The sequence below is a fragment of the Cucurbita moschata genome, unplaced genomic scaffold (genome assembly GCF_002738365.1).
Source record: "Cucurbita moschata cultivar Rifu unplaced genomic scaffold, Cmos_1.0 Cmo_Scf00001, whole genome shotgun sequence".
In the NCBI taxonomy this organism is placed as follows: Eukaryota; Viridiplantae; Streptophyta; class Magnoliopsida; order Cucurbitales; family Cucurbitaceae; genus Cucurbita; species Cucurbita moschata.
The window spans coordinates 4735748-4748040 of record NW_019268517.1 but is presented as its reverse complement, the minus strand read 5'-3'; the positions used below and the strand labels follow the sequence as shown (position 1 = coordinate 4748040).

The 12293-nt window shown below is 33.8% G+C and overlaps 1 protein-coding gene across 1 annotated transcript; it reads right to left on the bottom strand.

Moving 5' to 3' along the window:
• Window positions 1–5650: 5650 nt before the first annotated feature.
• On the bottom strand, window positions 5651–8537 carry LOC111453009 (elongation factor 1-gamma-like). The gene is made up of 7 exons (XM_023093920.1): window positions 8238–8537; window positions 7885–8034; window positions 7718–7778; window positions 7584–7636; window positions 7274–7375; window positions 6563–7055; window positions 5651–6154 (listed from the first exon to the last, which is right to left on the bottom strand). Exons 1-7 carry the CDS (start codon window positions 8244–8246, stop codon window positions 5775–5777), a joined length of 1248 nt encoding a protein of 415 aa, XP_022949688.1. The 5' UTR covers window positions 8247–8537; the 3' UTR covers window positions 5651–5774.
• Window positions 8538–12293: the final 3756 nt, after the last annotated feature.

The following is a 12293-nucleotide window of genomic DNA, read 5'->3' as shown; positions in this document are numbered from 1 at the left end:
TCCCCTTGTATTGATTCCTTATCGTATCATTTGGTATCAGAGCTTCAGGCTCAAGATCGGATATATGTTTCCTTTGCGTTTCTTCTCAATTTGATTTTTATTTATTTTCATCTTTTTAGTTTTTAATCGCCCCAGAGTTCAAAATTCAATCTTTGCTCTATTTAAAATTTTGAGAGGTGAGAATGAGAGCTTCATTTGTGTAAATGAGTGCAAACAGAGTGGCCTAAAATTCCTTGAGTGTATACACGTGAGAGAGTGTTGTGAGGGCCTTTGTATTTTCATATCTTATGTTTTGCAGCAAAGTTTCACAAATAGATTCGAGGACGAATCCTCTTGAAGAAGTGGAGAATGATATGAACCAAGAGACATCAATCATACAATATGCTTCAATGAAGATGTGAAGAAAAGGTTGTCAAAATTATCAAAAGATGTTTCAATTCATGCTACATTGAAGAAGAATAAAGTTTGATTGTTGTAAATTTTGGGTTTTGAGGCTATATAAAGCTATCTATGTTGTATTTGTAATGAGACTTAGAAGATATATCAAAAGAAGCATTTGTGCTTTTCGTTAGCCGATGGCTAAGTTTCTTTGCAATTCTATGTAGTTTAGATTGCATGTAGAATCATTCAAGCTCGACATGATCAATCTTGCTTGTGGAGTGATTCGAATGTCAAACAAGTGTTTGAGATATTTGATCAACAAGAATCATTGAAGCTAGACATGATCGATCTTGCTTCTGGAGTGATTCGAATCTCAATCAAGTGTTCTTGCCTTGAGATATTCGATCAACAAGGTAATCCGAATCTTATTCCCCTTGTATTGATTCCTTATCGTATCAACAGCGCTCGAATTCCGAATGTAAATCTTTGCAGAAGGTCGATGGGCTTGTTGAGATTCTGTATATTTGATAGAACGCTAATGAGGATCCTAAGGTTAGGGTGAAAAACTTGAACAACTCATCTTAGTATATGTCAAATTATCGCTGGATAGATAAAACTTATCTAACGAGAAATAGATCGTGTATATATATATATTTTATCCAAATGACATTTTTTAAGGAGATAGACTTTGATATGATAAGGAATCAATACAAGGGGAATAAGATTCGGATTACCTTGTCGATCGAATATCTCAAGCCAAGAACACTTTGTTTGAGATTCGAATCACTCCAGAAGCAAGATCGATCATGTCTAGCTTCAATGATTCTTGTTGATCAAATATCTCAAACACTTGTTTGAGATTCAAATCACTCCACAAGCAAGATTGATCATGTCGAGCTTGAATGATTCTACATGCAATCTAAACTACATAGAATTGCAAAGAAACTTAGCCATTGGCTAAAGAAAAGCACAAATGCTTCTTTTGATATATCTCCTAAGTCTCCCTCACAAATACAACAAACATGGCTTTATATAGCCTCAAAATGAAACTATTAAAGGCATTCCAAAAGTTGTAACATTCACACTTTATGGCCATAATTAGCCATTATGTAAATGTAACCGAAATTAAATAAAAAGTCTTAAAATACAATAACTCTAAATTACTCTAAATTATAACCCACCCAAAATTTACAACAATCAAACTTTATTCTTCTTCAATGTAGCATGAATTGAAACATCTTTTGATTATTTTGATAACCTTTTCTCCACATCTTCATTGAAGCATATTGTATGATTGATGTCTCTTGGTTCATATCATTCTCCACTTCTTCAAGAGGATTCGTCCTCGAATCTATTTGTGAAACTTTTATGGAAATACAAAGAACCTCACAACACTCTCTCACGTGTATACACTCAAGGAATTTTAGGCCACTCTGTTTGCACTCATTTACACAAATGAAGCTCTCATTCTCACCTCTCAAAATTTTAAATAGAGCAAAGATTGAATTTTGAACTTTGGGTCGATTAAAAACTAAAAAGATGAAAATAAATAAAAATTAAATTGAGAAGAAACGCAAAGGAAACATATATCCGATCTTGAGTCTGAAGCTCTGATACCAAATGATATGATAAGGAATCAATACAAGGGGAATAAGATTCGGATTACCTTGTCGATCGAATATCTCAAGCCAAGAACACTTTGTTTGAGATTCGAATCACTCCAGAAGCAAGATCGATCATGTCTAGCTTCAATGATTCTTGTTGATCAAATATCTCAAACACTTGTTTGAGATTCGAATCACTCCACAAGCAAGATTGATCATGTCGAGCTTCAATGATTCTACATGCAATCTAAACTACATAGAATTGCAAAGAAACTTAGCCATTGGCTAAAGAAAAGCACAAATGCTTCTTTTGATATATCTTCTAAGTCTTACTCACAAATACAACAAACATGGCTTTATATAGCCTCAAAATGAAACTATTAAAGGCATTCCAAAAGTTGTAACATTCACACTTTATGGCCATAATTAGCCATTATGTAAATGTAACCGAAATTAAATAAAAAGTCTTAAAATACAATAACTCTAAATTACTCTAAATTATAACCCACCCAAAATTTACAACAATCAAACTTTATTCTTTTTCAATGTAGCATGAATTGAAACATCTTTTGATTATTTTGATAACCTTTTCTCCACATCTTCATTGAAGCATATTGTATGATTGATGTCTCTTGGTTCATATCAGACTTGAAATTTTTTGGTCTTTGCTTGCACAAGATCAATTTTGTTGGTCTTTGTTTGAAAACCTCTTTAAGACCGACACAATGAAAGACTAAATAAAATAAATAAACTTTTAAATTAAAAACATCTTATTCTAGCCTAACGTACGTGTTCAAAAATGTAACGACCCTAAATTTCTACTCACGTTTCATGCTCTGCTAATATGCGGAATATAACTCTTAAAGAAATATCATTTCTAGTATAAATATCGAAAATATTTAAACAGTTTCATCTCTAGAAAATACTGCCATGGTATTATATGTTTCATACAAAATATTGAACTTCAAAATAAAATAGATACAAAATAATTTAAAACAATGAAAAGCAAGACCCATTCTATCCTGTGCAAGTGTCATGGTCTCTACTCCCGATGCCGTCGTCATCCGTACATGGGCACTTTGCCTTTACTTGAAAAGTGATGTGACACACGACTGAGTATTTCGAAGAATACTCAGTAAGAGGTCATGCTAAATGCAAACACATGCAATCATGCTCTAGGGACCTATCTCTATCTAGGCCTCCAGTCCGGACTACTATGGATGTGTATTACTTCGCTACACACGACCCACACATGTGAGTGCGAATCTCTAGGCCGTTCACACACTCCCTAGATCCTCTCTGGTCAAGCTAGTTGTCTATAGCGATGTCCAAAGGTCAATAAACTCCTAGTGTCATGCTCACCATGATCACCCTCATCATCATACTGTGCGCAGCCGCACTCATCATCTCAAGTGGAAGTATCCTTATGCTTATACACACAACCTGCATGAGATCCCTATAGCTCTCTTCTTAACATCTCTTCTTAGTCTCATCTCTATATTACGTTTAGTAATACACACTTATTAGATATTTATATTAATATTGTTATTCATGCTCTTAGGGTTGTGTTCTAGATCGATCGATCGACATGATGCAAACATGGCACTCATCATCATACAACATGCTTAATATGAAAAACGACATCATATTAAGGTAAGTAGCAAAAACATCATAATCATCATACTGCCATTAATTGTATCAAGCATGTCAAGTACGTCATACATCATCATAAAATCTACGTACATCATCATGCATCATAACTCATACACCATAGCTCATACATCATTATATAACTAGCGCACGACATAATACAATACAACTCATAAATCCTAAATATCGCATGCATCATCGTACATCATCGCAAACAATCATATATTATAGCTCATACAATTTCTAGCCTATCCTACAGTAAGGCCACTTACTTGGTTGGCCTTAGGTGGCATACTCTCTAATTATAATGTTAGCTCCCGTTACTCAAGAGCTACTCCAAATGTTTTCGGGATTAGTTTCCTATCACATTTACCTTTTGTTAGTATTTCACAATTAATATTAGTCCAATTAATCAATGTGAAATATGACACTAAAACACCCTCAATTACCTTAATCGAGGCCGAAAATAGGTTCGAAAGGGTAAGAACGGTGGAAAATGGGCTAAAATTGGGAATCCCAAGTCGGATACATTGAGGAGTCATCGAAAGCTGAGCCGAGCCGAAGGGGTTGTTTTTGTCGCAAGTCGACACATGACAACACCAAGGAGACAGACTTGAAATTTGTTGGGCTATGCCCACGCAGGTTCGAACCCTACTGTTGACATCCTAAGAATAAGGACTTACAAGTGTGTTTTTCGAAAATTTAGAGGCTCGAACCAGTGGAAAAGCAAGCTCCACATGGACTTTAGGTACCTAGCTTGGACTTTAGGTACCTAATACATGTAGGGATCACTAGGACGAGTTTGGATGCGAGCATATCTTGGCTTAGGTTGTTAGAATATGCATGACTAGGAATCAAATCGAGTAGTTTTGGACTCATATTGAGTAGGATGCCTTGGTCAAGGAGGTAGGTTTGAAATTTGTAGGGCTATGCTCGCACACGTTCAAACCCTATTGTTAGATATATCATTTTGAATGAGGACTTACTTTCCAAGTAATACTACTTGTAGGGACCACTAGGAATCAAATCGTTTTAGACTCATATTGAGTAGCATGTCTATTTAATTATTAAAAAAAATATATTAATTATCGTAAATGTCGATATGTCCGAGTAGTTAAGGAGATAGACTTGAAATCTGTTGGGCTATGCCCGCTTTCGACTTCTATCATTTTTTTTTATCGTTTTCACCACTATTTTAATACTCACCTTAAGTTCGATTTCTATCATTTTTTTTATCGTTTTCACCACTATTTTATCATTTTTTTTTATCGTTTTCACCACTATTTTAATACTCACCTTAAGTCAACATGAATGAGGACTTACCAGTTTGTTTCCAAGTAATACTACTCGTAGCATGCCTATTAATTATTAAAAAAAATAATATTAATTATCATAAATGTCCATATGTTTGTCCGGTCAAGAAGACAAACTTAGGCTATGTCCGCGCGGGTTCGAACCCTGCTCTTGATGCCCTAAGAAGGACTTCTAATATGTGGTATCAGAACAAAGAGGAGAAGCTACATCATCTTTTTCGTAATACATTAGAGGACAATGACTCCTATAAAGTCATATCTTTGATTATGGAAAAATATTGATTTATTAGGATTACTACACTCATGTGACCTTCGGGAGCCCAAAAAATTGTTGAGTGACAAAAACTATTTTCTTGTGCTTGATGATGTTTGGTATGAGAAACGTGATCTATGGAATTAGTTGAACTAAGGGCTCGTTCGCTAAAGATCAATCAAAATATTGGAAGTGCTATAATTATGACCACAAAGAGTTATAAAGTTGCAAAAATTATGGAGACAAGTTACCGACATCATTTGAGGCAGTTATCAAATGAACATTATTGGTATTTATTTGAAAATTTTGAAAAATGTGTAATTTCTGATGTCATTTGAAAAAAGCTTGTTAAAAAATTTGGTATCATATGAAATCATACAAGAATGATGAGCGAATTGAATTAGCAAAGAGGGAGGAGGGAGGGTTTGCAGCAAGTGGCGATGAGACGGGGAAAAAGGATATAGCAATTAATTAGAAACCTAATCGGTTAAATTCTGTTCAGGTTGCAACTTGAGCTTTTATTTTCTTATGACCCAAAAAGGAGATGAGAATTGCAAAGCACAGCATTTTACCTCACTTGAAGCATTTGGCATCCAACAAAGCCTCTCCTTCAAAAGGCTCCTTATCTTCAATCATCTGGTTGACTCGTTCCTTCTGCGCCTCATCTGATATCTCAACCTTTCTCCATTCATAAAGCTCCATGTCGTAGCACTCATCCACCACAAATTGTGGTATCTCTTGTCCACGGAAAAGCCACAGCCCCTTCACTTTAAATGGAGCCTCCGATCCAATCACTAACATCTTTCCAAAAGCATACTTCCGAGCAAGATCCATTCGCTGGAGAAATCCGCCAACCTTGTTCAACGTTACGAACGAAACAGTATTTTCGTCGTTGTACTTATAATCACAGAACCAAAGAGAATACCCCTCTGGATCATACATCTCCCAAAATCCTGCAACAAATTTAAAACAATGTTTATACATATGTGGTAGTTAAACTAAATGCAAACCACGGAAAATAATACCTTCATCGAGAACATCAGTAGAGTGGTAATGCATTTTTTGTTGAGCATTTTTGTTGGGTACATTATCAAGTTTGTTTGAAGAAATAAAAACATGTGCTAGTAACTTAGGTAAGAATGCACTCTAAAGATCATAAATAAAAGGATTACTTAGTCCCAAAGAAAAGAAAAAAGGACATTTTCCGTAAAAGAAGCACACTTCAATGCCATTTGAACCATTACTCAACAAATAACAAGGTTCCCCTCTGTCTGCCTGCTCAAATCGAACAAAGATGCAATCATTTTCAAAAGTAATTCATGGATTGGATGGAAATAAGAGCACCCGAAAAGGTTTCGTACCTTTAATTGCGATCTCCCGGAAGTTGGTTTTGGTATTTGAGTATAACCGCTTCCACTCATCCAGAATCATCTTACTGGGAGGAAGCAAATCAAGAGGATTCTTGGGTTTTGGCTTTGGTGTTTCATCATCTCCCTCGCCAACGACAGTCTTGGGCTTCTCTTTAGCAGCTTCCTTTTTGGGTTCTTTCTTTACCTCATCTTTGGGGGTTTGCTTAGTAGATTGAATAGGTAGAATTGACTCTGCCTGCTTGATCTCACCCAGAATTCTTTTGATGTTTGGTTGATTGACCAAGGTCCAGAAGTATCTCTCAACGTGTGGGAAGTCTGAGGTAAAGCTCTTAGTCATGAGCTTAGTAAAACCCATAAACAGGTTACAAGTCATGATGATATCAGCCAATGTTATAGAATGACCAACTAGGTAAGTGTTTGAAGCAAGGTATGTATTCAAAGCTCCCAAAGCCCTCTTCAATGCAGCAATTGCAGCTTCCTCGACCTTAGTTTAGGGGGAAAGTAGTTAAGTCAAATAAGATGAGCAATAATCAAGAGAAAACCAAATTACTGTAAAAACTATGAATATGCAGTTTTTTGCAACCATAGAAGCTAGAACTTGACCACCAAATAATCCAAAAGGAAGAATTATAGTCACCGAAACAAGCTGAAAAGGAATCCGATAAATTAGGAGACTTCCAATTGGCCACAAAAATTACTTACAGGAGGAAGATAAGGAGCTCTCCCCATTCTAGGCCTATACCAAGTCACCATATTTGAATCTATCTCCAATGATGCAAAATCAATCCATTGTTCAATATGCCCCTGAAATATGGTTAAAAAAGACGACATGATAGTTAAGGGGTCGTGAAATGAAGAACGTTTACAAGGCAAAGAATATACTTTGGTCCATAATACTCGGGTGTTTTTTCAATTTGGTTCTTATTGTTTAAATAGCTTCAGTTTACCCTCTTACGTTTTAACATTTTTCAATTATATTCTAACCACTAAAGGAATGCATAATCCAACTTACATACTCAATAACAGATGAACCACACAGAGTAGTATCAGCCTTCAAGCGTGCAACTGCACCATCAAATACACAAACAAGTTTAAATACAATCACTTAACCAACCTAAGGTTTAGCAAATGGTCCACATCATTTACCATAGCGAGCTATCGCATTACTCTCAAATATGGGGCCATCGGGCGTTTCCAAAACAGGCACCTAAAAACGCGAGAGAAATTTTTTCATATAATGTTAAATTTTTCTATAACAAATAAGCAGGTTATTTATCACAATTCATATGTCAGCCAACAACATAGAAACCAACCTTCCCAAGAGGGTTCATCTTGACAAACTCCGGAGTTTTGTTTGAAACGCCCATCTCAAAGTCCGGGACCAATTTCACTTCGACTCCATTGTACTGTGCAACAATGAGAGCCTTGAAACCATTTTTATTCGTCTTTCCTGCGTGCAAGACCTGCAATCAAACCCGAATCACACATACTTGAAAACTTTAATTCTTCTTTTGACTGCAATTCATTGACATTTATCCTTAAAAGAGAATTAATACACACACAGCCAATTTCTCAAAACTCTTAACATATCTCATCGGCCGAACAGGGTTCAAATGTAGAAAGTTTTTTTTTTCGTTAAATGCTGATACAAGTATCGATGACATACCAGTGCCATTGATTGCTAAACAGAGAAATGCTCCACGTTCTTGCTTCGGATCTAACGATAGAAGTGAACAGAATCAAGTGTGCAATCAACAGTAAATGAAAATTATAAGAAGTTTCAATAATGGCAAAGAAGAAACAAAAAAGTTGTTCATGAATAAACAGAAGACGCAAAAATTGAGGATGATTAGGTTTGAAGATTGAATTGGAGAATTAGAAGCATACGAGGAGGAGCGTAATTGCAGAAGCAAGAGAGGCAGTAGGAAGCGAAGGAAGTTGGGAAATAAAGTAGGGCTTTGCAGTTCGGTACTAAGTACCCAAAATCGAGCATAAAAATTTACCAAAATAGGCACACTATCAAAAATGTTAATCCAAAATCACTAAGATTGATTTTATCCGTAAAGAAACAAAATTTTTACTCCCCACTGTAACATTGATCGTAACACCGGATATACTCTATTTAATTTTCATAAAATATCACTTTCCCCTTAAAATATACTCATAAACTTACGCGTTTTAATAACACCTTTAAAATAACACAACAAAAGATTAAATAAAATAAATAAACATTTAACTTAGAAATATTTTATGTGACTACCCTATGCATATGTCATGGTCTCGAGTTATGATATTAATGTCAGCCATACAGAAATGTCTTGCCTTAACCTGAAATAGAAGTATCACGTGACTTGAGTATTTAAAGAAATACTCACTAAGTGACCCCATTATTGGGGGTTAAATACAAAAACATGCTAATGCAACGATGGAACCTATCATATCAGTTTATTTTCCTACAGCACTATCCTAACGGGCAGTTTGGATGTGTACCATATACTTTACACACAGCTCACACGTGCGAGTATAGACTCACTAGTGAGTTCGCACACCGCTGGACCCCTTTCCTTCTTGGGCAAGCATGCTCTGGTAGCTCTATGTGTCGGACACTCGTTAGAATTAGCAACCATCACGGCAGTGTTATATAAAACATAATGATAGTTCTCCTATCTATTAGTGTATGCATGCGTATCATCGTGATGGAATAGGGGTATCCCCTAATGTATGAGCACACATAATGCATGAGGTTCTAATAGTTTTCTATTTTCAACATTATTAAATATAACACCGCTATCGTTTTTTATTCATATCATATCATTTTTCATTTTTCAGTTCTCATATCATACTTAATTCTAACGGGGTTATATTCATGTCATTTGTTGTGATATCATATTGTTCATAACATATCCATACAATTTATGAGACATAACACAACGTTCCATGCTTTTAACATAACATTTCATAACATGCGACTCATACAACAATTACTTCAACGGTCACGCAAAAGAATCTAAACATAATATATCACATCACAATATATCATATCATAAATATGTCAATTTATCACATATCTCGTACCATAACATATTTCATATCATTTTCATATCATATCATAATATATATATATATAGATATTCGTCATTCACATGTCGTATCATAATTGTATCATATCGTAAACACTCCGTGGTCATATCATTGTTGGCTTTTTGGTCCTTATAATTTTCAGCATTTTGAACTTTCCATCGTGTAAGGTTGGGAATAATGATTTCAAGGATTTTTTAATCACTCAAATCAAAGCTAAAACGAAGAAATTACAGTCGATACAACATACCCGACGTGATGATGTAGCAGCTAAATCAAAATGATGGACTAATCGAAGTACACTTATAATTTTGGAAGAGTAACCACATGTGGAGTTTTTTTATTATTATATTTCTAAATAAAATTACTTATATATAATATAAATTTGAATTTAACCGTACTTACATCGATTTTTATTATGACTGTATTATATTATTATATTATTGTATTTGGAAATGTTTGTGGTTACCCACCAAATTTTTATTGTTATTATATTATAATAAATTTTGAAATTTTAATTTAACCAACATTTTATTATTATATTATTATTATATTTATAATAAATTTGGGAGGGGTCATTTGACACTTACTCTCATTCATTTTTATTATTTTTATATTATTATATTTAAAAAAATATATAAAAATAAATTTGGAAAACTTTCTTTTTATTTATTTTTAATCTCCACCTTCCCTTTCTCTTTTGACCTAATCTAATAGTTCACATGACAAGTGTCTTTCGGTTTTGCTTAATAACTCTTGGCTATGGGATAGAAGACTAGGACATAGTATGCACTTCAATTTCAAATATCTCAAAAAATTCATTAGTCATTGGTCTTCCTAAATTTAAAATTGAAAAAGATAAAATTTGAGATGCTTGTCAAATGTTAACCCAACCCAGTCTTCTCTCAAATCTAAAAGTGTGATTTCTACTAACCTTTTCAATTATTACACATGGACTTATTTGACCCTTCTAAAATATCTAGCTATGGAGGGAATTACTATGCTTTTGTGATAGTTGATGATTTTTCGAGATGGAATTACTATGCTTTTGTGATAGTTGATGATTTTTCGAGATTTACTTGGATTTTGATATAAAACATAAGAATGATGTTTTGAAAAGATTGGCTAGCTTTGCAACAGAGTTCAAAATGAGAAAAAAAATTTAATTACCAAGATTAAGTGTGATCGTGGAGGACAATTTGATAGTATTGCCTTTGAAAAATTTTGTGAGAATAATAGTTTTTGTTATGACTTCTCTTCTCTACGAACTCCTCAACAAAACCGTGTGGTTGAAAGAAAACAATCATGCTTTACAAGAATTTGCTAGATCAATGTTAAATGAGTATAATTTACCTAAATATTTTTTTGGCTGAAGTCGTTAATAACGCTTTATATTTTAAATAGAGTTTTAATTAGACCTACCTTAGATAAAACTCCCTATCAACTTTGGCAAAACAAAATTTCAAATATTTTGTATTTGAGAGTTTTTGGTTGTAAATGTTTTTTTTTTTAACAAAAAAAAAAGCTTGGAAAATTTGATTCTTATTCATCGGCTAGTAAAACTTATAGAGTTTTCAGTAAAAGAACTTTAGTCATTGAGTAATCTATGCGTGTGGTGGTTGATGAATCTTGCAATAATATTTCTAATGAATCTATTTGGAGTGATGATTTAAAAAGAAATTTTGGAGATTTACTCGTTAGTGTGACAAAGGCAAAGAAATTGTTTAAGTAAAGAAAAGGTGATCTTAAATGAAAGGAAGGAAGAAGGTTCTTGATCAATGCAGAGGTATGTCTTATCTCATATCAAAGACTTGATTATTGGTGATGTCAAACCAGGTGTAAAAACTCGTTCTTTTATTCATTTATTTAATAATCTTGCTTTTGTTTTTTAAATTGAACCAAAAAGTGTTAAAAATGCCGAAAATGACGAGTTATGGATTTTAGGAGAACTAATTCAATTTGAAAGTAACCACCCTTCAGAATTAGTTCCCTCTACTATTTCTATTATTGAAACCAAATAGGCTTTTAGAAATAAAATGGATGAAAATGAGAATATCATTATAAATAAAGCTAGGTTTGTATCTCAAGGTTATTGTCAAGAAGAAGGCATAGATGATGAGAAACTTTTCCACCCATTGCTAAATTAGAAGCTATGAAAATGTTACTTGCTTTTGCTCCTTCCAAAAATGTTGTATTATATCAAATGGACTTAAAAAGTGCATTCTTGAATGGTTATATTATAGGGAAAGTTTGGGTAGAACAACCTCCCGGATTTGAAAAGGTTGATTTTCTTCGTAATGTCAAGTTGAAAAAAAAAATCTCTTTATGGTTTAAAACAAGTTCCAAGAGCTTGGTATGATAGACTACGTAATTTTCTTATCGGGAATAATTTTAAAAGGGGTAAACTCGACACTACACTTTTTATTAAGATTAAAGAAAAATGATATACTATTAGTGCAAATATATATGGATGATATCATATTTGGTTTTACTGATGGGGAGAATTTTCTAAAATGTATGCATAGAGAGTTTGAGATGAGCATGATGGGAGAACTTATTTCTTTCTTAGACTTCAAATCAAACCTCTGTTTTTATCAATTAAGAGAAATACATAAAGACTTCTCAAAATTTTAAGTTCAATAAA